The sequence below is a fragment of the Osmia bicornis genome, chromosome 2 (genome assembly GCF_907164935.1).
Source record: "Osmia bicornis bicornis chromosome 2, iOsmBic2.1, whole genome shotgun sequence".
Lineage (NCBI taxonomy): Eukaryota > Metazoa > Arthropoda > Insecta > Hymenoptera > Megachilidae > Osmia > Osmia bicornis.
The window spans coordinates 11569450-11596283 of NC_060217.1; the positions used below are offsets into that span (position 1 = coordinate 11569450).

Consider the following 26834-nt stretch of genomic DNA (forward strand, 5'->3'; position numbering starts at 1 on the left):
ACACGAAATAGTAATGTACGTAAGAATATTTATCTATTTTCGCAATGAACATAATGAATTATGGATTACTGCGTTAATTAATATGTTGCACTTATTGTAACACGAAGAGAAGAATTCAAATACGCTACGGGACTTAATCTTCAAAATTACGGTATTTAACAACCTTTACAGTAAGAAATACAGTAATTGAAATACAGTATTAAAAACTATAATTAGCGTGCTCGTGGTGGCTCGTTATCTTTACGTACGTTGATTGCGTCGAGAAGATACATCTATGCAGAGACTTCTACAGGTTTAAAGACGTTGCGCAATTTTTTCTTTTTTATTTATGTTTACAATGTTCTTTTTAGTTCTGTAGGTTGTAGATCATCGAGTTCTCTATTATTCTTCGCTTCATTATGTGACAGTCAGTGTTTAGTTTCCTTTGACTACAGGTAACAAGCTGGACCTGGTTAGCCTTGGACCATACTTTGTCGATGAACACTACTATGATCGTGTGATCTATCAGATAAAGATCTATTGAAAACACGTACAACTCTATTCATTTCAATATATTATTCAGTCTATGCTGCTTATATCTATTTTTTTCATACAGCGTGTTTTAAAAAGGTAGAAATAATCCAAAAGCTGCACTTCTTCACGTTAAAATAAATTAATCATTCTTTTACCATTTTGTTATTTGTGGCATTGTTTTTGAAATATGAACAACAAAAATAAGATATAATAATATGTACGAAATTATTAGATCATTTCATGAATCATTAGACACATCATTCTTTGGCATATTAATTGCCATATTGAAAATGGATATTTATAATCATTAACTAAAAGATATGAAGAAATGAGATTTGATATGTGCAGTGCAATGAATATTCTTAAATAGATTTCACAAGCAAGGTGTATGGAAACACAGGAAACTATCTATTAGTTGTGTCAGTTCACGGTTGGTCGACGATTCGAGTTAGTTTTCACTATCGAAAGGTAATCGAGTTCCACAGGACAGCGATCTAAAAAAGTTCATCGAGACTGGTTTCAACATTCAACGCGTTCGCTTCGTTGCTGTTATTTGTCTAAAGAAAAACAGCAAACCGCTAGCTCTACCTTACACTCTAGTAAATCGTGATCTTACGTTGTACACGATAAAAAGATGATTGAAAATTTTCATAAATATCGTAACTATCTTTTTACATGCCACTCGATTCTTTTTTTTTTAATTAATAGACTTATTAGACACACTTTGTTCTGCAAAAAACTTTAAGCGTGTGTCTAAAACAATTAAATTATAACCATTAATTGTTATAGAAAAACGTGGTTGTACTATTCATTAAATAATATAAATATTATAACATTACTATTAATATTAATGTTGGTATTAACACTAATTTATAATATTTCTTCTATTCACGATCGATTTTCGTTTCACTTTTGCCTCTTTTTGATTTCAACATTAAATTAAAATTTCTTTTAATTTGTTAAATTCTTCTCTCGTTTTATTTGGAAGAATTTAACGAATAATTGTTCTTAACGACGCCGCTCAATAACACCTGAAACACCTTCGGAAGCTTATGTTGAAATTCACAATTTTACGAAACGCTTTCTACTTGGACAAGAAAACAGTCTTCAAAAACATGATTATCAGCGAAGTGTACTGAATGAAAACAAAAACAAAATGTTTTTCCGAAATCGATTTCATTGGAGGTTGTCAGAGAACACTTGTAATTACATAAGATCATTTAAATAATTACGTAATGCGGAATTGTGATGTGATAAATAATAATTTGTTTATATAAGGTGACAATATCAATAGCGATGGAAATAACAATAAAAATTCTGCATTTGCAATAAAATTGTACTTTTCAAAGCGTTTTTTTTTCTGTAAATACTTTTGTAGTTAATTCAGAATGGATTTCAAGGCTGCTATTTACGCGAAGCAGTTCTCTGACGCGCTTCCATTAACGTGCTAAAAAACAGATGCCTTTTGGTGAATTTAACTATCCTACAATTTAAGTTAAATAAGTTCTTTCATAAGTATGAAAACATATTTACACGCCGAATATAGATTTTAATTTAACCTGTAGATTTTAAAAAGATCGCATCCATTAACACGCTTTCTTGTGAATTTGTTAGATTGAACACGTTCTTTTGTACAGGAATTTATAAACATTTACGCAATATTAAATATTGATTTCGATTTAAATTTCGAGCCGAAAAAATTGACTTTGAAAGCCATTTATCGCTCATCGTCACTTGTTACTCGTATTTAGAATTCATCAGACAAGGAAATATTTTTGGAAATGTAATAAGGAGAAATACTCTAGTAATTTATCATTAATTAATTAAAATTGAAAGCCATCGTTATAGCAGAGAAAATGAGAATCTTATTTCGTGGTACGTACTATAATTATAATAATAGTAGAATTTTAATATGTTATTATATAAATATTCTATGATAGATTTATAGTAGAAATGAGTACTTGAAAAAAGATTAATCAAATTGGACAAGAATAAAGTTGATTGAGAAATCCGATCTGAGAGTAAAGTTTCGAGTTTAAGAAAAAAGTCAAAGAGTTGCAACTGTTTTACCTGCAGCGATTCATTTATTCAAGACGAGATAATACGACTACGGCGTAATGGTACTCTGTGATTATTCATGAGAGGATTCACGTGAATGTAATTTTTCAGAAACTTAATCATCGAACTTACGTAAAAGGTAGTTACAATTATAAAATGAATATTTCTTTCAACTAAAACGTATCTTATTACGTAATTCTGGTGGATTTTGAAGTTTTCATTTCTTTAATTATCATCGATCCTTTTGAAATGATTTCACAGATGCGTATTCAAATAAAGGAATCTATTTAAAAGTAAAAGGCTTCACACTTTTCCTCCCCTCTGTCAACAGAATTCAATTAAAAATATAATATTGTTCGTGGAATCTCATTAACTTTGGTCTTCATTTTGCAAGATCATTATGTGGTTAGGTTGAAATGGAACTCAAGGATCTTGGTGGCATTTACATGAAACGACTTTGACGTTCTTCCATTAACAATCGGCTTTTATTACTTATTACTGTTTCGTCAAAGGAAATAACAAGAATATCGATATTCGTGAGTTACAAAGATGTACAGATTCTTTCCAAGGACAGAAACATAAGGAAACACCAATTTTGTCTACGTTTACGTAGAAACGAGAATTCTATTACGCAATTCAAATGTCAAAAAATGAAGATTTAAATTTAAACTTATATTAATTTTAAGTCCTATTATTTTATATTAGAACTTATTTTTCCAATATATGAGTTTATATATTTATGAAATATGAAATCGAAGTATGCATCGATTAGAAAACCTGTTTGAACGGATGCTAATTAATTGTTTGACGTGTTTTTACAGAAATCCGACATGGTGGAAGAGGAGATCGGCGTTGGAACGCGGTTTAACCGTGATTGCAGTTTCCGGGGTGCTTGTGTGCATCGCCTTAGCCGTTGCACTCGGCGTCCTGGCTGCGAATACCGCATCCTGCAGCTCGGCAGCGAGAAACGGTAAGAAAACGAGGAACATTTTAAACATCAAGAAACAGAATAAAAATTTCTCATTCACGTTACCGTACTATGAAGACACTTAAATGATTAATTACTATAATTATCCCTTAATTTTTTATAAGTAAATTACAGCAAATGCTTTAATACCCTTCACCCAAGCAATCATAGTATCAAGAAATTTATTGGGTAAAATTACATCCGCCTTTAAGGAATTGATCGAGACACATTGGATGATTTGAATTAAGAGAACAATAATATTCGAAAGATGAATAATGTTCAAGATATTGTTTTCTAAGACGCTACGATATGCATATGCTTTTTACTGATGTGTGCTATTTTTTTTTCTTTTTTAACTGCTTAACAAACGCCTAGAGTATAGAAAATTATTTTCTAATTACTCAAATTTAGTATTATTAAAATAATTTTATAGTCTTTGGCGTAACTAGGTAGGGCGCAAGATGAAGCCTAACCCTCTTAAGGTTTTAAAATTCTAAAATTCCAAAGTTCTAAGATTCTAACATTCTGAAACTTCGAAATTCCAAAATTCTAAGGTTTCAAAGTTCTAAAATTACAAAATTTCTAAGAGAACTGACCCTCCCAAGAAATAATACTAGTAACATCAATGTTTATAGTAATTTTTTAAAATATATGTCTTCTAAGTTCAGAATCATTAGTATCCAATGGTATATGCCCATAATGGATCACTATCAAAACGCGGGATCCATTTGATTGCAGCACATCACCCGTATCGCCTTATGATTAATTCATTACTCTTATAATGCACTTATCGCTATTGTTCGCACGCTTCAAAGTTTGGCAATTAGCGCACACGTTCCATTACAATTTTCTTGTCATTAAACTGTCATCTAACATTATTTAATATCATCTCGACGAAATATCAATGACCTTCGTTATATCACAATTCGCACATTGATATATCAGTTTCCTTTAAAATGACTTAATTACCACTTCATCGTGGCAATTGTAAAGCGTTCTTCATATTATCTGTTGATCTTCAAAGCACAAACAAACGAGGGTAAAAATAGGTTTCTCAGCGATAATCCACAAACTGTTTCCACAGATCTTTCACGTACGTCATCAAGAAACGATTATTTTCAGTTTTGCGATTAAAACATCTTATATTCCATCTTGTTTCTTTTTCCAACTTTTAACAAACAATTTTAAATTCTTTAAATTCTGTCGCAAGGGAATGGTCCGATAACGGTTCTTTAAAACATGTCATAACAAAGGAACATTGAAGAAGAATTTCAAGTACTCGAAAGCTGACCAAACAGGCTTTCCATCGTGTTGTAAATTTTCATTGATAACCAGTATCACGTACGACCTATTTGTTTATGTTGATTTATACTCGCGAATCGACCAGCTGTTTACGCGTTGCTTTCGCGAAAAAACGTGGAGGGGTGCATGTTGAACCGCATCAAGAAACGGATGGAAGCACTTAACTTCATCTTCTTTAACTTTCTTGTTGATCGAGAATGATTATGAAAATCGTCGTGCGTAATTTGAAATCTTGATCGTACGTGTTTATTCGCATTTGTAGAAGAAAAATAAAATCATCAAGATATATTTTGAGATCAAAATGAACATAATAGAAAATGACATTCGGCTCCAATTTCTTTTCCTTCAATTTTTTAAGTAGACGGTTCATTTGATATACATATATCTCGACAAAGTACCATTTTCATGACTTTGTACGGTTCTTCTGCTTCGGTCAGTCTGATTATTACAATTTCCCAGCAAACCGTACACGTTTGCAGAAACCGAAACGCGTAATTTGACGTCAAAAATCATGACGTCAATAAGAGTTGCTGCTTCTGACGCACCGGGGTAAATGATTATTGTTTTGAGAATTACTCACCGGGCCAGGTCATGTTTCCCGCGATCGTACCCTCTGAAAAAATACAGGGCGAGTTCGGCTCTGTGTATTTTTCGAGTGAGTGTCGATCGACCTCCTGCAGGGGTTATACCACGTACGGCTACTGAATCATCAGAATATTTTTACGAATCATTGAAAAATAATCATACTTGGGGAAGTAATCGGTGGTCGGTGGCGCCAACCAGATGTTTTTTTGTTGTTTTTTTTTTTACGAATGAGGAGCAATTCGTTCGCTTCAGGATCATCGTGTACGAGTCAGAATTTTTAAATAAAGAATATCGCTTACGATGCTTGAAAAAATTGAAATAAAATTGATTATGGAGATTCGTTCAAACTGTGAACCGATTGGCGTCGGGAACAACGTACAAACGTGTGTGACGCCAGCAGTTGGACGGTTTAACGGTTAAATTAGTTTACACTTCCGTTTACTATGCCTCGTGCCCGACTCGTTCAACGGTATCGACTTGAATTTTCATACATTCTTTATAGATAAGAGGGGCAGATTAAAAATTATTTCTTATTAATACGAGGACCACATCTGCGTTAACGTCCAAATGCGTCAATTAATGCGAGAAAAAATTACACGGTAAATTTTACATTTTTAAGTGGCTGCATTTATGCATTAATTAGAACAATGCGAGATTTCACAGTGCGCGTGAAATCTCTTTGATGTGTGAAAAAAAAACCGCCACACGAGCTAACGTTTAACGCTTAACCTCATTAACAATGCTGTTATAAGATTAACGCGTTAATCCGTGATTATGTTACATTACGTGTTAACTATCAAATTTAATAGCCATTGTTCTAAAGTACATGACTCGGTCGTAGTTGAACAATACTGATTTCAGTAGTAACTTACATATTTTGAAATATTTCACATTAACTCCGAAAGAGTAGCTCGTTACCAATTAGTGATAACAAATGATATAATTGGTCATTTTCAAATTCTTGTTGTAGGAGTTCTATTTATACAGGGTGTTTGACAACAGGTGAGAGATTTTTTAAGGGGTGATTCTAGGATCCAAAATAAGACGAAAATCAAGAATGATGAAATAGCGTTTGCGGCTTTGTTCTCCAGTAATTAACGTCTAAAAATTTCGAGTAAAAACCGCCTAAAACCTGCAATCTGCCCAGCACCGACAACTGAACGTTAGATCAGCAGGGGTGATCTTTTCGGCTTTCGTTTTTTGGTTATAACTGTAACCACCCCTGCTGACCTGACGTTCAGTCATCGTTGCTGGGGAGATTGCAGGTTTCAGGCGCTTTTTACTCGAATTTTTAAACGTTAATTACTGGAAAACAATTTTGATCCCTAGAATCACCCCTTAAAAATTTCCCACCTGTTGTCGAACACTCTGTATATTAAATCGTTACAGGGAGGGGGGCTTAATATTAGAAAAGAGATTATTCGAATAAGGGAGGTGTTACTATATCACTGAAGACTGTTACTTAGAGATTCATAAAAACCATGCTTATTACCGCAGCTTGAAAACGATTCGTTACTAACAATAATTAACCGTGTCGTCTTGCATTGTTTTGTTGCAATTGCACCTGCATCCGCTGCTACGCGAGAGTAGAACCCGTTAACACAGAGGGATTACCATCCACAGCTGATGCCCTAAATGGATATCAGAGTTCAAAGGACATTCAGATAGTGGACCGAGGGCCACCCTGCGACGAAAACGTGTGTTACACACCGGAATGCATTCACACCGGTTGGTAGAAAGTTCCAATGCTATCAATTCCAACGATAAAATCATCGATCCTATATTTAATTTGTCGTGAAACTGTAGCCTCTAGGATATTGAAGAACATGGACCCAGAGGTAGAACCGTGCGATGATTTCTACGATTTCGCTTGCGGCGGTTTTCTTAAGTCTACCAACATTCCTGATGACAAAACGAGCGTGAATACGTTTACGGAAATCAGTGACGAATTGCAAAATCAATTAAGGACCAGCATCGAGGAGAAGAGTCCACCTAACGAGCCGAAATCGTTCAGACTTGCGAAGAATCTATACAAAGCTTGTATGAATAAAAGTAAGTATACTAGATGAATATTTATTTATTGTAATATGAATGGTATTTACAGGAAAATTGGGAAAAAAAGATGAAAAGAATCTTTTAAGATTATAAATTTATTTTTATTGTTTACCTACGATAGAAGTTCCGACTTATTTCTGGAATGATACCACACCCCTATTGTGTTTAAACTTCATATATACATATATGTGTGTGTTAGATTAGGGATGACGTAAATATAAAGTGTCAACATACGGAAAGTTCAACGTGCCAAGATATAGAAAACCGTGAAAACTTTTTCACCTTTTTTGGGAAAAGTTTTGCAAAAAGATCTCTTTGGCATCTCTTGAGCATCGCGAAAAATGATAAGGGTTGGGCGAAAGATGGGCAGACGTTAGTGGGTGGAGCTTCGAGTTAAGGGAGCATAGGGTGCTATCCAACACTAGAAAATCTACCTTTCCTCACCTTCACACGGTGCCGGCTGATTTCGCCGAGAAGGGGTAAAAAGAAAAATAAGGTTAGTTTAGGTTGGGTTAAGTTATTTTTTTTGTCTGTTACGTAGAAATAATATAATTGTTTTTTCAATTTAAACCATAAATTAGCTTAAGAAAGCTAGAAAACTCGATATACTACAACCTCGCACATTGGCACTTTCGCACGTTAGGACTTCATATTTTAGTTGATTATCCCCTAAACACTCTTTATCTACAGTTTGAATAAAATACAAGTGTGGTATCATTCCAAGGCCTTAAGTTCCTACTAGAGTTTTTGAGTACTCACACATCTCTGGTACCCAGGTATCGCAAAGTAATAGCTTTAATTACCACACATAGTTTTCTCAAAAATATTTTGTTTTCTGTATAAAAAGAAACGTGGGATTATAAATGCCATTGATTTTACAAATTATGAAACATTTCTCATGAAACGAATTTTACACGACACGGAACGTATTAATCGTTACAGCGGTGATCGAGGAACAGGGTTTGGATCCACTGATAAAAATCTTAGAAAAACTCGGTGGATGGCCAGTGTTGGAAGGCGATAATTGGAACAAGAGTGAATTCAATTGGACAGATTCGGTGTACAGATTCCGGAAGATGGGTTACTCGGTCGACTATTTCATCGACTTCAGCATCGGCGTCGATCTGAAGAACAGCACGCAACGGATAATTGATGTACGTAGAAGGAAATAATCTCCTGTCTAGCTGGTATATCGTTCAATGAAATTTACGGGTGGTTATAAAGTTTGTACTGCGAATAGGAAATATAATCTCACATTAGCGGAACGAAGGAGCCGGTCGTAAAGTTACGCGAATCGTTAATGCAAATGAAAATCTTCTTGCGTCTTAAAGGATTTACCACTTGGTGAAATTATGCAATAATAATTGGCGAATAAACAGTTCGAGCCTCCCCGTGTAAAATGTGTTTCAATCAATATTTGTATAGTTTCTGAAAATGTTTGTTGATCATAATAGATATGTGTTTGCTTTTTGAAGCGATATTTCAAGACTCGTTTGCTCATTTAACCATACTAAATTATGCAAATTCGTATATTGATAGAAAATAGATAAAGAAGTGGGAGTTGAAGAGAAAGTTTTTTTTTCAATTAGCTGATATTTACTATTTAAAATAATATTTATTTATTTTTTTACCGGTCACCGGTGCCCCCTCTCATTCAACGTGTTAAATAACTATAATTTTTTATTTTACATAATGCATACTTTAAAATTTGTCTAATTGAAGTTAAAATGAATATTTTCATAGCTGGACCAAGCATCCCTTGGGCTGTCTCGTGAATATTTGTCAAAGGGTTTCAATGATAAAATCGTGCAAGCTTATTATAGCTACATGGTTGACATCGCGACAATTCTTGGCGCTAATAAAACTACTGCAAAGTCGGAATTGAAGGAATCGTTGGAATTTGAAATTAAACTTGCCAATGTAAGTCGATTGCTCAGCTAAACATAAAAATAGCGGATTTATAGTAATCATGAATATATTATATTGAAATGAATATCTGTTCCATAGATTTCATTACCGAATGAGAAGCGTCGTAATGCTACCCTTCTTTACAACCCCATGACGGTACGAGAATTATCGATGACATATTCCAGCGTACCATGGAAAGAATATTTCAACACCCTTTTAGCGCCGAGTGTTGAAGTAACCGAGGATGAAGTCGTAATCGTCAGCGTTCCTAGTTACATAGCTAATTTAGAGAAACTATTAGACACTGTCCCGAAAAGGGTGCAAGCGAATTATGTAATGTGGAGAGCGGCTGCTTCGTCGGTGAGCTATCTTACCGATGAAATTCGAAAGAGGCAATTGCAATATTCGACGGCTTTGAGCGGGAAAACGGAAAGGGAACCCAGATGGAAGGAGTGCATCGATACGGTTTCCGGTAGCTTGGCCATAAGCGTTGGCGCGATGTACGTTAGAAAGTATTTCAAGGAAGATGCGAAGAAGAACGCTTTGGAAATGGTAGCTGATATTAGAGAGGAATTTACAGAAATACTGAAAAAGGTAAGAGTTGCTTTTAAAAACGGGTCTATGGGGTGGGGTGATAGAAAAAAACAAATGGGAATGTAAGGATATAATGAAATGATTATTGACAATAATAGATAGTTTAAAGTCAAACTTTAGAATTCGGAGTTGGTAAAATAATGGTTCAAAATGGAAAATTTTAAGATTTCTAGACCCGAAAGCTATGAAATTTTCGATGACTCCCTTAGTTGAAAACTTGGTTGAAAAATTGAAATTTATTTTAAATAAAATTAAGCCTCCTTTAAACTTTCCCTTAACCCAACGCTGGAGCAGAGGACCTGTATAGCTATTACTATAATTTAAACTAAGTACACATTCGTTCAGGTAATTACCATTGACGTGTCACTAAACAATTATCCTTCTACAATCCCGATCTGCTCCCTTTACATAAATGCAATCTATTATTGAAAAATACTTGTAATGTGCAATTCTTAAGGTCGATTGGATGGACGATGACACAAGAAAGAGTGCCTTGAAGAAGGCAGCTTCTATGTCCAGTCACATCGCGTATCCAGATGAGTTACTAGACGACAAGAAATTGGAAGAATTCTATGAAAAACTTGAACTAACAACCGATAACTATCTTGAGGGTATTTTGAATCTCACCCTCTTTGGGGTTGAATATTCATTCAGTAAATTAAGGAAACCTGTGAACAAGAGCGATTGGGTTACCCATGGAAGACCAGCTATCGTCAATGCTTTTTATTCGTCCATTGAAAACAGTATCCGTAAGTTAATTGATAAAGTTTGATTAGAGAATAAGTATTGGTCTAACTAGCAAGGGGCCAGAGTGGACCTGACTTTCGCAAAAATATGAACTGACTCCGTCACTTATTATAAGATTCTAAAATAGTAAAATTTTCAAACTTTCAAAATTCCAAAGCTGAATAAATCAACGTTTACCGGATATTTTCACAGAATTCCCTGCTGGTATCCTACAAGGTGCTTTCTTCAGTAACGATCGACCGAGGTATATGAATTACGGCGCCATTGGGTTCGTTATTGGCCATGAAATAACGCATGGATTTGATGACCAAGGCAGACAATTCGATAAAGATGGTAACTTGGTCGATTGGTGGGCACCGCAAACAAAGGAAAATTATCTGGAAAGAGCTGAGTGTATTATTCATCAATATGGAAACTACACAGTAGAAGACGTTGGCTTAAACGTAAGAAACTCTTTTTCTTTATGCGTTTTCTTCATAGATTTACGTCAGTCGCTAGAAATATTTGCTCGATAAGCATTCTAATTTTAGTGATATTCAAATACATAGGTTCGGATTTTCTTATTTGCTGTGTTTCTTTACATACTTTATCGCTGGTATTTTGCGAATAGTGGTATATACAAGTTATAACACGATAATGGTATCAGGAAGAAGTGACGCAAATTTTCTCTCAAAAGGGTCAAACTCGTGCTTCCAACACATTTTTAAATCGCTAGTTAGATAACTTTAGGAGTAAACATAACAGTTCTAAATATTTTCATAATTAACAGAGTATAATACACGTTTAGGTTCTAAAAATCACAATATAATTTTTCATAATTTTGTTTCGTGCTTGATACATAAACAGTATTCCTTAAGAAGATAATCTGTATTGAACACAACATTCGTTATACACATATTGATAATAATGCTTTTTTTGAATGATTAGTTTTGAGCTCAACAAACTTCTTATATACTTTTTTTCTATTTAAATTATTAAATTCTTTTTTATTTTATAGAAAGTGTTTAAAAAATAACGATTATTTCGAACAAAATCGAGTTACGAAATTTATTAAAACAAATTTCTTTTTTTTTTTTCAATTACAGTTAAATGGCATCAATACACAGGGTGAAAATATCGCCGACAACGGTGGAATAAAGGAAGCCTACTTGGCGTACAGGGAATGGGTGAAACGGAACGAACCAGAACAAAAATTACCAGGAATGTCATTTTCACCTGAACAATTATTCTGGATAAGTGCAGCTAATACCTGGTGCAGCAAGTACAGACCGGAAGCGATGAAGCTTCGCATCACCACCGGATTCCATAGTCCTGGTAAATTCCGTGTTCTGGGACCCCTTTCGAATATGGAGGAATTCTCAAAGGACTTCAATTGCCCTCTCGGTTCCAAGATGAACCCAGAGAAAAAGTGCGCCGTTTGGTAAATGCGAAAATTGTAGCTGTTTGACGTATTGAAACTTGTTCTTCGATACCCCGAAGAAGGACATACACGACGAAAAAAGATTCTATTGAAAAGAACAATTATATTCAAGAAAAATTCTATGAATAAAGTTTGCTGTGTGTATTTCGGAATGATAGTCATGGAATTTATTTGGAAGAATGAACAGTGAAGGTGTATTATTGATAATGGAACTGATGGAATTTAATGGAAAGGTGCACGACCATGAGGAGGATCTCAGTGAGGTATTTAAAAGAGTATCCTCCTTCGTGAATTGACTTGAATTACATGGTACACTTGGGTGCAAGTTAGGTTTCCTTTGGTTAAGGGTGAGTGTAGGGTTCTCTATTACTTGGGTGATCCTAGGAGAACTTAGATCCGAGGAGAATCTAGAAGAACTTGAGGAGATCTTAGGTATATCCTGGGGAGTTAAGAAGATCTTAGAAGAGTCTATGGAGATCCTAAGTAGATTTTCGGGAGATTCTAAAGGATCATAGGTAGATCCTAGGGAGATGCTGAAGAAATCGTAGGGAGATCCTAAAAAAGCCTTCAGAGACCCTATGCGGTAGATGCTAAGGAGATCGTAGAGAGATCCTAGGTAAACCCTAGGAAGCTGCTAAGGAAATCCTAGAGAGATTTTAGAAAAACCTACGGAGTTTTAGGGCACTCTCTCATCTATACAGTTCCTCTTAACTAAGGAAAATCTAAATTGCACGCGACCATACCCGATTAACATTTTTCGCTAATATAAGTCTTTTTTATAAGAGTGAAGCCAAGATTTTCGCTGAGTATTGTAAATAAAAAGTAGCGAAACACAGGAAGGCGCGTCACGATGATTATAAATTTTATACAATTGCGTTTAGAGGTCGATTAGGCCTGCGTGTCGTCGAGTGAAGATGCAGAAAAATGGAACAAGTTAAACTGTGATGATTATGTAGGAAATGACAATAAATATTGAAACGGTCTTTCGATTAAATCTCCCACGATGACGCGCGTAGAAATGATTTGTTAATTTTATTTTCAAACGACAATTGTTTTAATTGATACACAATAATAGTTGACACATGTTTCTTTTTTTGCTATCTGTATAATATTCGTTAGGCTCCGTTGAGCAGCATAAGGTTGTTGATTAGAGTTACCACTTCGAAGTACTTAGGCAATGTAGTATTAATCATAATTTTTAATATACAGGCGACAAAAACATATCCTGTAGTTACTTTTATACCGTTTTATTATTTACATATCATATATAAATATACGTATCGCATAAGCGTTATCGTTTTGTTCTCCATTACAGTGGCACTTGTACCGCATAAGAATTTAACAGTTAGAATAACGTTACTCATATTTATTGAAGTACCGTATTATTTTAAGTTCAAACAGATAAATGTATTCAGTGTATTTGTTGAGTATAAAATTTTAATATAAAAACATTGAAAAAAAAAAGATTTCCATCTTGTAAATCTGATAAGATATGTTTAATTGAAAAGTCTAATTTCGCAAAATTAACTACTAAAAATAAGTTGTAAATATGAAAAGTAGTATAGGCAGTCGACTATTGTCTACATATCTACCATCGTATGAAGTTTCGTGTCTTAGGTCATACAGGTACCTGTAAGATCACCGAAGTCAACCTAAGTGGACACGGTTCACGCCAAACATGGGTGACCGTGTGCTGTTGTTGGCAACCGAGGAAAGGCGGAAAGACGAGAATAAGCGAATGAATGAATAATGAAACGAAGAAGGCGGCAATGCAATGTAAAAGAAAAAAAAAAGTAATGCGAAATAAATTGACAAAAAGTTCGTTGGGCAAAAAAAGCCCCTAGAAAGCGCGCCATTCTGGGGAGAAATACCTTGGATAAACAGTTAAAAAATAAAAAAATGTTAGCCGGTCATTTTAGGAACTACATTGAGTAAAACGATGGAGGATAAGTAGTCGGATACTAAATGCGAAATAAGTAATTAATAAATTTTATTTTTATTAATTTATATATATGTATAGTAAAAAATATGAAATCATTCGCTCATGCTTTCAGCTTCGATTTCATCCCTACATTCCTTACATCTCTTCATCCCTTAAATCGCTACATTCTTATCATCCCTATATTCTTTCCATCCCTACACTCTATTCATCCCTACATTCCCTACATTCTTTTCATCCCTCCATTCTTTTCAGCCTTGCATTCCTTTCATCCCTACATTCCTTACATATCTGCATCCCTTATAATAAATATATTATAAAGACTGCATCGAGTAAAGGTAAGTAAAGGTAATTTACCTTTATTTTCGCGAAAATTTCGAAAAAACAGCGCCCCCTAGCGGCAAAAATTTGAACTAAAAATCGATGTCGAATCAGCGCCCTCTGGTTTTGGAAAAAGGAACTAAATCTTGCTCAATTTTTGGCCCTCTAGCGGCAAAAATATGAACTAAAATTTCGATGTCGAATCAGCGCCCTCTGGTTTTGGAAAAAGGAACTAAATCTTGCTCAATTTTTGGCCCTCTAGCGGCAAAAATGTGAACTAAAATTTCAATGTCGAATCAGCGCCCTCTGGTTTTGGAAAAAGGAACTAAATCTTGCTCAATTTTGGCCCTCTAGCGGCAAAAATGTGAACTAAAATTTCAATGTCGAATCAGCGCCCTCTGGTTTTGGAAAAAGGAACTAAATCTTGCTCAATTTTTGGCCCTCTAGCGGCAAAAATGTGAACTAAAATTCCGATGTCGAATCAACGCCCTCGGGTGGTGAAAAAAGGAACTAAATTTGTATAAAATCTCAGGCCTTAGAGCCGCAAAAATTTCAACTCAACTTCAGGGAGATACTGGGTTGTATAGCATGCAGGAATATAGATGATACAAGGATGTACAGGATACAGGCACGTAAGGGATGCAGGGATGTAAAGGATGTTGGGATATAAAGAAGGCAGGAATGTGTGGAATGCAGAGATGTAAGGAATGTAGAGATGTGGGGAATCCAGGGATGTAAGGTGTAATGAATGAAGAGATGTAAGGAATGTAGGGATGAAAAAAATGCAGACATGTAAGGAATGTCGGGATGTAAGGGATAAAGAGATGTAAGGAATGCAGAGATACGAAAGTATCCGATGATACAGTGATTTGGTAGTAGTCCCTGCAAGGTCCATGAAAAGAATGAAAAAAATAAATAACTGCAAAGAGAAGCCTTGGTCCATAATAAGTAGGTATAGGTTAAACAATAACTGGGAAGGATTATCTCCGCGAGGCCCATAAAGAGAAATAAAATAATAAATAATTAGGAATCGTAGGTTTGACCCATAAAGGAGGATAAAATAATTAATACCTGAAAAGAGTGGACTTTAGTTGATACACAGGTGACACTCTTTTCATACCGACATTATGGCATACGGGGTGTCAGGAACCCCGAAGCCGTGACTCTCTCTGCATACCGACCTAATTTCATCGCAGGGGGGTCTGAGACCCCATAAATCATGTTCCCTCGAAAACAAAGGCATGTCCAGTTTTCTACTGTCTATAGTCACTGCTGATACACTAATCAGCTGTTCCATTATTTTATTGAATAAAATTTTGATATTATTTTCTTCATTTTTCAATTATCATTAAGTTATACTGGTGAGTAAGTCTATATGATTTTATTTTATTCTTGTTTAATATCGATTAGTGTCAATGCAAATATATGCTATAAGATAACCTTACAATTTGCATTTAAAGTTTATTTAAAAAAAATGTAATAAATAAGACAAGATTATTAAGATACATAATTTGTATGTTGATTTCAGCTTTTTAAAATGAATAGTTCATCAGATCCTAGACGACCAGAACGGGAAGTTCGATATAAACCTAATGTAATGAACAGTCAAGTACAACTCGGCGATAATTCTACACCAGATTACATGAATATATTAGGAATGGTGTTCAGTATGTGCGGTTTAATGATGAGATTGAAATGGTGTGCATGGGTTGCATTATATTGTTCTTGTATAAGTTTTGCCAATTCCAAAGTATGCGACGATACTAAACAAATTCTCAGTAGCTTTATGTTATCTATATCCGCAGTTGTAATGTCATATTTACAAAATCCACAACCAATGACTCCACCTTGGGCATCAGCAATGCAATAAAATTATTTGAAATGTCTTTGATGTTGTGTTTATTAATATTATTATTATTATTATTTATGATAAATGGGTTTATAAATGAGTAAAGCAGATAAGATTTGAACTCATCTTTTTATTTCTTGGAAAGTATTTTAATACATTAAGTAAATTGTTTTATGTATCACTTTTTCCTAATGATATTCTATAAATATCACTTACAATAATTTCAATATATATTTTCTAAGTATCTATTATAATTTGCTAGACTTAAATAGATCAGATATATTCTTTCTACTTTTTACATAAATACAATAATTCTTTCAATTTCAACTATTAAAAGACTTAATAAAAACCATTTTTCATTGTTCATTCTTTGTTACACAACTGCAACTTTTGATAGTTATCTATTTTACACTTTGTATATATTTGATAATATAAGAAAAATGTCATGGAAGTTATTAAATAAATATTCAGTGTTAAATAATAAAAACCATAAGAATGGTTATAAAAGTTATATACAGATAGAATAAAATAAAATTACTTACAATTATATCTTTGTTCATTCTGTTAAAAAGCTGTACAAAAACGCGTAAAAATGTTTATATTAAATGATACTGATGTAGAATAGGCCGGCGCAACTTCCATGCAACTTTCACACGTTCTCATCCACGTTACAACAATTAACAGTTGAAAACAAGAGATCTAGTCTAAAAACTAATACTCTCTTTAAGTAGCAAGGCATCTTGATTCATGTAAACTGCTATTTTATAACCCATTGCTTTCTTTTCTTATTCATTTCTTCTGTACTTTTATATATCTTCAATATACATGTAATCAATTTTGTATTTGTCATTGGATTTATTTGTTAGTCAACGGAAAATTTTCTTAATCAGAAAATACTTCGTTCCATCGAAGGAACGACTATACAAATATAAGAAATGACGTTCTACGAATAAAAATTGAATATCGTTCAATTTGACGATGAGTATTTACAGCGAAGAGGCTACGCAGTACATGGCCCCTTAATTTTAGAATATCTCGAATGTTCATCCAACGAAGGGCATAGGAAAATGTTTCTGAACGATCACACGACGGTGTGATATTGGCACAGACACCTATAGATTAATTTTAAATCTATCCCCGCCTCTTTGTCATGGTCCCCGGTCGGCCTAACTTCTCCTAATTAAACGCTACTTTCGCCACGACCAACCAGCGTGATCGGATATACATATTTCTTGCGTTTCGCGTTGAAGAAAGGAGAACTGTGCTGCCCGTGCGTGGGTGTCGGCGATAACCCACGCAGAAGAGGTAAGGAGGCATCACCGCTCATTCCACTGGCATCGAACTTCTTCTTCCACTCCGCTCCTAGATCGGTTGCCGGTGCCATCAGCCCTTTACACTCCGGGGAACTTCTAACGCTAAGAAACACATCATTGCTGCTGTCACGTTGTCCGGAAGAACCCTGAAACGACCAGTAATTTATTGCTGAACGCAATAAAAGATAAACGATTTTATACCTTCGCCTCGAAGAAATCCAAACTGGATCCATTTGTTTCGTTTTCTTCCTCGGCGAAGCCCGGTTGCACTTGGTTCGATGCGTGAGACGTCCTAGACGAATGAGAAGAAGTATGCGACGAGGAGTTCTCGGATAAATCGTCTCTGCAGCAGGCAGCTGTGCATACTCTTTGCTCTCTAAAATGTTTCACTCAATTTGCATTTATTATTATAATACAGTTTTTGAAGTGAAACTTCTGTAGGCGCGATAGAACAAATTCGCCTGGATCAGACGAAAAGTGAAACGCTTCCACTTCTCAGACTTTAACCGATTCTACACGCATTTTCTCTAATCATGGTAACGTGAGTTGGCCTGATCGAGGCGAGAATTGAAACGGTTCTCCGACTCCAATCGACATTTCAGAAGAAAGAAAGGGAGAATCATAGATTTACAGTCCAAATTATTTGTATCATACTTCTTAGAGTATCAATTAATGGGAACTGATGAATTTCATTTAATTAAGACAGATTACCCTCAATCAAATTCCATTTCCTAATCCTGAAATAATAAAATCGTCAAGAAATGCTAGAACCTAAGAAGTTTCACTTCTAACGCGCGAGAGTCTCGCGCATATTTTTTGTAACGAGTTAAAAATATTTCACTACCTTCTGATAATTACTGAATCTCTTCTTCTCGGTACTGGCGGCGGAAGACCAGCGGTTAAGCTTTTGGCACTCTCGTAACTTGCCTCGCTATTACCGCTGCTTGTGTTACTGCCGTTAGTCCCCTCCCTCAGGAAGTAGTTCTTCGCCGAGAGCATAGCGAAGTGAAGATTGTTCTTCAAGTCGTCCGCCGCCGTTGACAAGTTTCCCGAGATCTTTGGAGTACGCCTCATCGGTCTGGGTGGTGGGACCGGTGACGGTGGACTGCTCGACGCCTCCGACAGAGTTTCCGGGGTAGCGAGCGGTGCCATTCGCGACGCGTCGTCCCAATTGCTCCGAAGATTCGATCTTCGCATTGAAACAACGATTAAGATGGCCTCTTGTAACCGATGTGAAAAATTGCAGCTTGAGTAGCAACACTTAATTAAATCTCAAAAAAAAAAAAATATGACACATTGTTCTTAAAATGAAATAACATGTTCCTCTTAAGCTGCAATCCTTCTTAGGAATTTCTTTTGTTCGATAATGCAATCGAGTGCAGTAATGAGTATTTATGTGCGCGATTGCCGAAGCGGTGAATATTGCGATTCGTGGATCAAGCGATCGTGAACGAAAAAGCTTAACATGAGTTTAATGAAATGTTATTTTGTCCCTGATGGTTTAATTGCCATACCTAGTTTTATCTATCGTTCCCTAACATAAATCGTAGATAAAGTACCCGGTTCCCTGTTAATTTGCTACGTCTAAAAGCACCGTTCGCCACTCGTCGAACTCTCTCCGTCACCCTAACTCCTCATTGCAAACCTAATTTACACAGGTATCTTCGTCCTCCGTGCGAGTGGTCCAGACGTAAAATTGCTATTCTTACGATTTGCTTTCGTCGGCCCTGGGCGTGTTGAGCAATTCGCTGGCCAGGCTGACGTATTCCCATGGAATCCCTCTGGAGTCGACGCTCAGCTCGCGGCCAACCTGAGGGAACTCCGAGGGACTCTGCAAGGAGGTGAAGCTAGTTTCCAGGCAGAGTCTGTGCGGTGGTGTCCCAGCCAGGTTGCTGGGATGCGATTTAACCGGGCTGGAGGAGGACAGCAACGCTCTCATTTCCTGTTCGATCTCCATCTCCTGGATCTCGACGACCTCGCGCGCCTCTGACGCCTCCGTCGATGATGCGTGACCGGAAGCCAGCCTCTGTGGCTTCGCAGGCCCCAGGGTCGTTACAACCTGACATATCCACACGCGATTGTTTCGAATGTAATCGTTTCAATCCTCCGACACGAATACCGCGTAACGCCGTGTCGTTCACATTGAATGAATGGTAGAGTTTGATCGTAATTCGAGAAGCAAAGAATCAGTTTGATTTGATAATGAACATCTATCAAATTAATGAAATTAATGAACTAGATGAATTGAATGTTATTGAATTTCCTTCTTTGCTTCTCCATTCCGTGCATACATTAATAGGTTCAAAGATTAAGATTTAGGTTTGATCCGTTTGGTTTGTGCTGATGGTTGAGGAGTTTTTGCAAATCTATGATCGCATATTGTTATAAGTATTCTATTATTGATTTATGTAATGTATGATATAGAGTTTACATCAATGTTAACGATGTATGAAACACGAATGTCCATTTGAAAATTTCATAGTGGAAAGACTTTTCACTTTTTCGCATGTAGAACGTGTATTAGAGAATTATCTGAACCGTAGGAAACAGAAAATTCTTTGAAAAAAGAAAAAAATAGGATAAATTTATTAGAAAGTTCGAAGATGATTTTTCGTTCGATGAAGTGAGATTTCTGCAATGAAAGAGAATGATTACAGACTAAGAATGACTGTATTCTTTTAACACGATATTTGGCATGCTGTTATCGCACCATGAAATTAATTAATACTTAACAAATCAAATGTACAATAACGATGAGGTAAACTAAATGATGCGTAGTGCACATGCATGAATGACTCATTGTCAGTGATAAACACCATTCAACCGATTGTTAATTATCTGTTTGAAAACGCTTATCTACCACCAAATAAAAATCTTTCATAGTAACATCATAATTGCATTTTTTCTCTGCATGTCGTACAATTATCCTCTACGTCGACTTACAAACACGTACTTCTATTCATTTTCGGAACACATTGGTGAATGGTGGTGAATCTAGCGTCTAAAAATCGTGATAGTGAATTGCATGCAATAGAATGCAGTTATACGTTATCTTGCAAGTGAACTGCAACGGTGATGATAATTGAGATATTGAATTTGTTCGAATTTTTAAGTCGCTGTAGATTAGTCAATTTGTTTAACTGTTAAATTTAATGTTCACCAGCGCTCGGTATTGTTATCTGACTTTTAACAGAAAATAATTAAATCATTTGTCCAACATTTCTACAGCGACCTTTTTCATGGTGATGAAGCCTAAAAACGTCTATATACCTTGTGCCGTGGCGAGAAGAGTGTGTGGTGGCATAGACATCGGCGTCGTGGTCGTGCAAGCTCGTCGGTGTACTTTGACGGTGGAGTACGACGTGTTGCTGATCGGGTCTCCCTTGGGTTGTTGCATCCGTTGCAATCGTTTCATGCGTTGCTGCATCGGCCTCTCCGGGGTCCCGATCTCTGCACGCAGACACCTAATCCACACACCACACACCCTCAGCCACACATCCTCTCGTGAGAGCCGCCGGTTACCGGTCGCCACGATTCGAGGGAACAACGAGGGGCTCGACGTTTTTATTTCTTTCATTGTCAACGAGGGTAAAACACCTAGTCTAATGCTAATTTCATTGACCAATTAATCGTTTACGCTACAGGTCTAGTGGGATACATAATGCATCGGGATGAGCTTTAACACGTTCCGTGCCATAATGAAATTTTATATTTATGGCGAACATTTGGAACTATTTTTATCGATGGCTCACGTGACACCGAACGTGTTTTGCAAATTCGATTCAAAGAAGTGTAATGCAAAAGGTGTCGAGTGTTTATTTAATTCTTCCTTCGATGGAAGACAATTACTCGTTGAAGCTTTATTTATATGATCTATTCGCTTTACTCAATTTATACGGGGTGTGGCATTTCAAAGTTCGACTGGCTACTTCTTGTGCACGAAGCGACAACAGGTGGACATTCATTAATAGATGTAAGTACCATTACGCTTACTTCGATTCCTTTGAAACGATAGAAATGCTTACGGTCGTTTAAGGTTTTTATTGCTTTCTAAATTAATTCCTCCAAAATATAATTTGTCCAACTTCAACTGATCACTCGAGAACAGCGGGCTTTGTTTTGTGAAAAAGGAAATAATTGATGAGTAACCAATTGATTTTAGACAGACCTTATACAATACGTGGGTGTACTTCCGAAAGCGACAACCCTGTATAGTAAGAACTGTCAAAACTTTGAAGAGGGCTGGGGGGAAAACGAGGCTTTATCGCCAAAAATCCTTTTAGGGACTTTCTTCACTAATCAAGGATAAGCATTGGCAAAAATTTCAGAAAAATCGGAGGGTTGTCGCTTTCGGAACTTTATCCCAATGCGTAAAATGCGAACAAATTCGACAATTTAACTATCATGCAAAGCGAAAACATACAAATCATTTCTCGTAATCGCACTCGTCGCTGTAATCTTAGCAATGAATAGAGAAAAATGAACTGAAATTAAATAAAATGAAATCTGATAATTCGAGGCGCAAAGCGATTAATAAGCGCTAGCAAAATAGAGGTGTAACAATAATAAAGTACAAAACAAAAGTTGTTTATGCATGTATTATTTATCATTTTTGTTTCGAGTTAAACAATGAAGGTTTTAGTAATTGTAACAGGTATAAATAATACATAATTTACATTACTTTACTTATCTCCGATATTAACATTTATTTTGAAATGCATCAGGCATAGAATTAAAAAGCGAAATCTAATAAATATATAATTAACAAAACTTTTATGGTATAAAGTAGCGTACATACGGAATCACGTTGTTATAACGTGCAATCAAAACGACCAGCAGAAGATTGATATATTACATTATTTACATAAGACATGATATGTAAATTTGCCATTTATTTTACAAATTACATTTTTTTTCGTGTTAAAAACTCTTTAACGATTGCCAAGTTTGTCAGTCGTTTTGGATGCAATGAAAACTTCAAAAAACTCAAAAGGAAGATAAAATAATAAAACAAGTATACAAAATTATGCAGTTACAAATATAATCGTTTGCAAACGTTACGGTAAACCATGCAGTGTCGAAAGCATGCGTGTCAGCTACTTCATCGACTTAAGCAACAAAGAAAAATAAATAAAACCAAGGTGTAATCATCGACACTTTAGCTCTGAATAATCCCTCTTTACATTATACAAATGTCATTAATATTGTCATTAATGACATTAATCTCGAATAAAAACAATATAATATAAAAGAATTAAATAAAACCAGCAATAATAACGCTAATAACTATACAAAAATTAAGATTCTACTCTATTATAAATTCATGTAAATACATTCTTATTTACTATTTATTCTGTTCTTACAAAGATAATATTTTTATCAGTCCAGAACAAATGATAAATGCATGTATAATTACATAATTGTTTGAAACATTCGGTTGTGAAAATTTCATTCTTCGCGCCGCGGGGTTGCGCGGTTAACCAAAAAATATGAATGGTACCATCTAGCGGAGGTGCCTCGGACTGGCTCCTGATAGCTAGAGAACATGAGAGTAGAGGAGATATCTGGTAGTTTAGTGTGCGACAAGGATAGATATATGTAACTTCAAGGGAGAACACAAGAACACTATATTGGGAGACAAGGATAGATATATGTAACTCCCACCCTCTAGGACGTTATCCAGGAGTAGGCATATAGTGTACGCTCCACCCCCCTCGTAACCCTATTGGTCGAAATTACACACGTCTGTCCTCGTCACGCGACATACTCTCCTTGTCGCACACTGGACTGTCGAATACCTCCTCCACTTTTATGTTCTCTAGCTACCAGGAGTCAGTTCAGAGCACTTTCACTAGATGGTGTTATTCACACGTTCGACTTACCGACAAGATGCAACAGCGCGAAGAATTGAATTCAACCACCGCAATGTTTGAGAAAAGACTACCACTACAACCACATCAGCCATGGTTTCTTAAACAATCTATATATAACAATGTACAAAGATATTGTACAATAAATTAAGTGTAAAACTCTTTCATCAGTCGAACGGTAAAAATCGTTAAAACGAGTGAATATTTAACGAAAAGGTTCCGTCATATAAAATATGTCTTGGAACAGTGTCACTGGTTTCATTCTCTCACTGGGTCACGTAATTTTATTAGAATGTTTCTATTGCATTATAAAGATTATATAGAATTATTTTCTCCATTAACTGCAGCCCACACCTTTTTATATGGCTTTGAAATTAATTATGAAATGAAAAGCACCTGTACCAATTGTTTTATTCATTTACCGGAGCTTCTATGTATCAATCTCTTGTTCCTATTAAATCAACAACTTGCAAAGAAAGTATTTAGTAAACAATTCCGTCGACAGAATCTAAATTACGTGTCCTTCGGTTCGTGTATCTCAACATTGACCACAATCGTGTCGTTACACGTTGCCGTGTCACTGGGTGTTGTTTGAGTTTGCGTACTGGTGGTATCGCAATTAATCATCACGTGTCCGTTACTTTCTACACTGGCTACTACGTTTTGAGGCTTGTCTTCTTCCTTCGTGACATCGGGATCGTCGGTCGTTTCCTCCAAGATCTCGTAATTACCCGGCTTTATCGAGGACATTCGGCTAACCGGCGTGTGCAACCTCTTTATCGAATCAGCCTGGCTTACCTTGTTCAACGCTTTCAGCATATTGTCCGGCATATGGTCCTGTATCATCACCGGGCTTATCAACACCTCGTCGAAGTCGCAAGGGCCTGCCCACAATGCTTGATACACCGGTTCTTGTTTATGCAACACTCGCCTGAAATCCAATGAAAAAAATGAACTTCAAGAATTCTGAATGAACCTTTGTACCAACGTATCAAATGTTGAACCCTTTCTGCTAATAAGTCGCTATGCGGGCAACATGCAATAAAGATGCATTTATCGACTGAAATATTTCAAAACTGGCTTTTTACACCATATCAGAGTACTTCAATTAGTATATCACTACGTATCTTAGCTAAGATTTTTACTCATGCATATACAATTGTAAAATTTGAACGGTAGTTCTTCTGAAATAGAACAATCAGACAGTGTGGTAGCCATATTAGGAGAAGAAAAGTGTAGGACAGAGATCCAAGGTACGCATGCGGGCATATCCCCAAGATGCAGTTACCCAGGGTAGCCCTGAAAATGCAAACTTTTCGATAAACGTACCTCCAGCGTCGCTCATACTTTTGCCTAAAAACGCAAAATATCGTCGATTAAAGTTCGCTTTTTATTTCATCTATGAAGCTTGTTCAAACAACACGAATGAAATTTAACACGTTGATTGCAACGATGAAAACATTTATACGCGGTACACGGTGAAGTTCGATAAAAATTTAATTGAATTATATTCGTCGAGCCAGCGGTGATTACCGAGGCACTAAACGTGTTAAAACGCATCCGTTGCGGTACAGGACACACAGGTCCCGTATCAGCAAACGTGTTCAAATAAACGAACGATCAACTTACTCTCCCTTGTTAGGATGATGGCGAACAACGTGTATGATACGACCAGGTGGATACAGAGGCCTGTGCAAAGTCAACGCGATGCTGGAGTCGCTCGGCACAACAGTCTGGGAACGTGCTAGGTCCTTGTCTCTTTGATATTCGCTAATACATCCGCCAGCCTCTAAATTTGCAGCCGAGGTCGGGGTGGAACCGCAACCGCAACACATCACCGAGCACGCTATCGTTTTCCACTGAAACGAATATCACGATTGACGGAGAATTTCTGATAAACCGTTGCGGGGATACTTATCGTTTCTATGCCTTTTCAAAAATTATGAATCTAATTTCAAACAGGAAGAAGAGGAACTTAACGATTATCCCTAATTAAGTTATTAATAAAGTCTTTTCCTTGCAATGTCTCGATTAATATAGCTGTATCTAATGTTGTAGGTTTCTTATAGCTCTCTATAGTAAAATCTGTCTATACCTATACTTTTTCAAAACACTCCACATACGTCTAAGAATTCTCAATTCATTATCTCTGTAGACTTCTTCAAATATGAAAGGATATAAACAGGTTTTACTATGTACGGTCGTATACGATAGAAGACATACTTTCGGATCGACGCTCCTTTTTATAGCATTGATAAGATCGGCTCTTAAGCTCTCCATCTGTCTAAGGCCTATCCTAGGTACAACATCCTTCCCGACTACTACGGACGTAATAAATTCCTGCGAGTATTGCTGAGCTGGCATGCTCAAGAGACCGCCCGGTGGAGCGAACGAAAAGCATACCAAGTCTGGATAGTCTTGTTTAAGCAAAATCGCTAGGATAGCCGCTGTGCCAGCTCCCAGGGAATGGCCAACCAGTGTCAAACCGAATTGATGTGTCCCCCTCGATGGGTCCTGTGAGATGAATTTGAAATATTTTCAATTTCAACAAATAGAGAAATCATTATTTTATTTACTAAGAAAATTGCATTTCAGGTGTTTTTACTTTTATCAACGTTACAGGGTTTATCGTTTAAACTATGCAACGAGCGCAACGATAAACGTAATTATTCGCTACACGTCTGGGTAAAAGGAATTTGCATTTGAGGCAACGATAACGCGAAATATACCTTGGCAAACGCACGAGAAATAATTTCTTCTTCGAGCAACTTTTTTCGAATATATTCAGCTGCTTGGACCATCCCTTTGTGGCCGAGCCAGTCATCTCGCGGCGGTGACAATGGCAACACTTCACCCTCCGCGTTCAAGTCCGTTAATACGTCCTTCATGCTGAGAGTTCCTCGTATACTAACGACAACCTTTGAAAAGAGCAAACATGAAATTAGTAATTAACTCGTTCTCAAACTTGCAGGAGTTCCGAGTTAAGCAGTTGTTCAACCAAGTAATTTGGTGCAAATTTCGCGAAATTAAAATTCAGACGGAGGTGATGGTTGATTGTATTGAACTTTGTGATACAGTTAAACATACAGGGTGTTTGACTAGAGCCGCAAACGCTATTTCGTTATTCTTGATTTTCGTCTTATTTTGATCCCTAGATTCACCCCTTAAAAAATCTCGCACCTGTTGTCGAACACCCTGTATAATATGTATGACAACGTTAAAATGAAATTTTCTATCATTTTTCATATGAAATATTTAATCAACCGTGAGAGGGGCAAATATTTAAACAAATATTGAAATCGTTCTCTCGGAAGACTTCCTCTAATATTTAAAAAAAAAATCAAATAATTCACGTTGCTCGTAATTAAATTTCAAATTATTTTTGACGGATTC

At 36.1% G+C, this 26834-nt stretch overlaps 3 protein-coding genes across 18 annotated transcripts in view; 2 read left to right on the top strand and 1 right to left on the bottom strand.

Annotated features, from left to right (window-relative positions):
* The window catches only part of LOC114871456 (neprilysin-2), a 39607-nt gene extending 26164 nt beyond the window's left edge, over positions 1-13443 (top strand). For 3 of the 4 annotated variants that reach the window (XM_029177373.2, XM_029177376.2, XM_029177375.2), the window contains exons 2-10: positions 3393-3541; positions 7016-7153; positions 7232-7477; positions 8423-8634; positions 9224-9400; positions 9488-9982; positions 10440-10731; positions 10922-11172; positions 11815-13443. In XM_029177373.2, the coding sequence (XP_029033206.1) occupies positions 3393-3541; positions 7016-7153; positions 7232-7477; positions 8423-8634; positions 9224-9400; positions 9488-9982; positions 10440-10731; positions 10922-11172; positions 11815-12153 (2299 nt within the window). In that variant the 3' untranslated portion in view covers positions 12154-13443. The remainder of the gene's footprint in view (positions 1-3392; positions 3542-7015; positions 7154-7231; positions 7478-8422; positions 8635-9223; positions 9401-9487; positions 9983-10439; positions 10732-10921; positions 11173-11814) is intronic. The other variant, XM_029177374.2, reaches the window with a different exon arrangement.
* Positions 13444-15643: 2200 nt separating this feature from the next.
* LOC114871431 (PAT complex subunit Asterix) lies at positions 15644-16295 on the top strand. Its single transcript, XM_029177305.1, has 2 exons — positions 15644-15770; positions 15938-16295. The coding sequence occupies exon 2, from the start codon at positions 15947-15949 to the stop codon at positions 16277-16279; it is 333 nt and encodes a 110-aa protein (XP_029033138.1). The 5' UTR covers positions 15644-15770; positions 15938-15946; the 3' UTR covers positions 16280-16295.
* A 73-nt stretch (positions 16296-16368) lies between these two features.
* Positions 16369-26834, bottom strand: part of LOC114871427 (diacylglycerol lipase-alpha) — a 46543-nt gene continuing 36077 nt past the window's right edge. For 11 of the 13 annotated variants that reach the window (XM_029177295.2, XM_029177294.2, XM_029177291.2 and 8 more), the window contains 9 exons: positions 26171-26359; positions 25665-25955; positions 25071-25300; positions 24771-24794; positions 24240-24372; positions 20842-21035; positions 18416-18760; positions 17773-17947; positions 16369-17717 (listed from right to left, as the gene is read on the bottom strand). In XM_029177295.2, the coding sequence (XP_029033128.1) occupies positions 17439-17717; positions 17773-17947; positions 18416-18760; positions 20842-21035; positions 24240-24372; positions 24771-24794; positions 25071-25300; positions 25665-25955; positions 26171-26359 (1860 nt within the window). In that variant the 3' untranslated portion in view covers positions 16369-17438. Of the gene's footprint in view, positions 17718-17772; positions 17948-18415; positions 18761-19280; positions 19631-20841; positions 21036-24239; positions 24373-24770; positions 24795-25070; positions 25301-25664; positions 25956-26170; positions 26360-26834 lie in introns of all 13 variants that reach the window. The other 2 variants (XM_046290210.1, XM_029177300.2) reach the window with 2 other exon arrangements.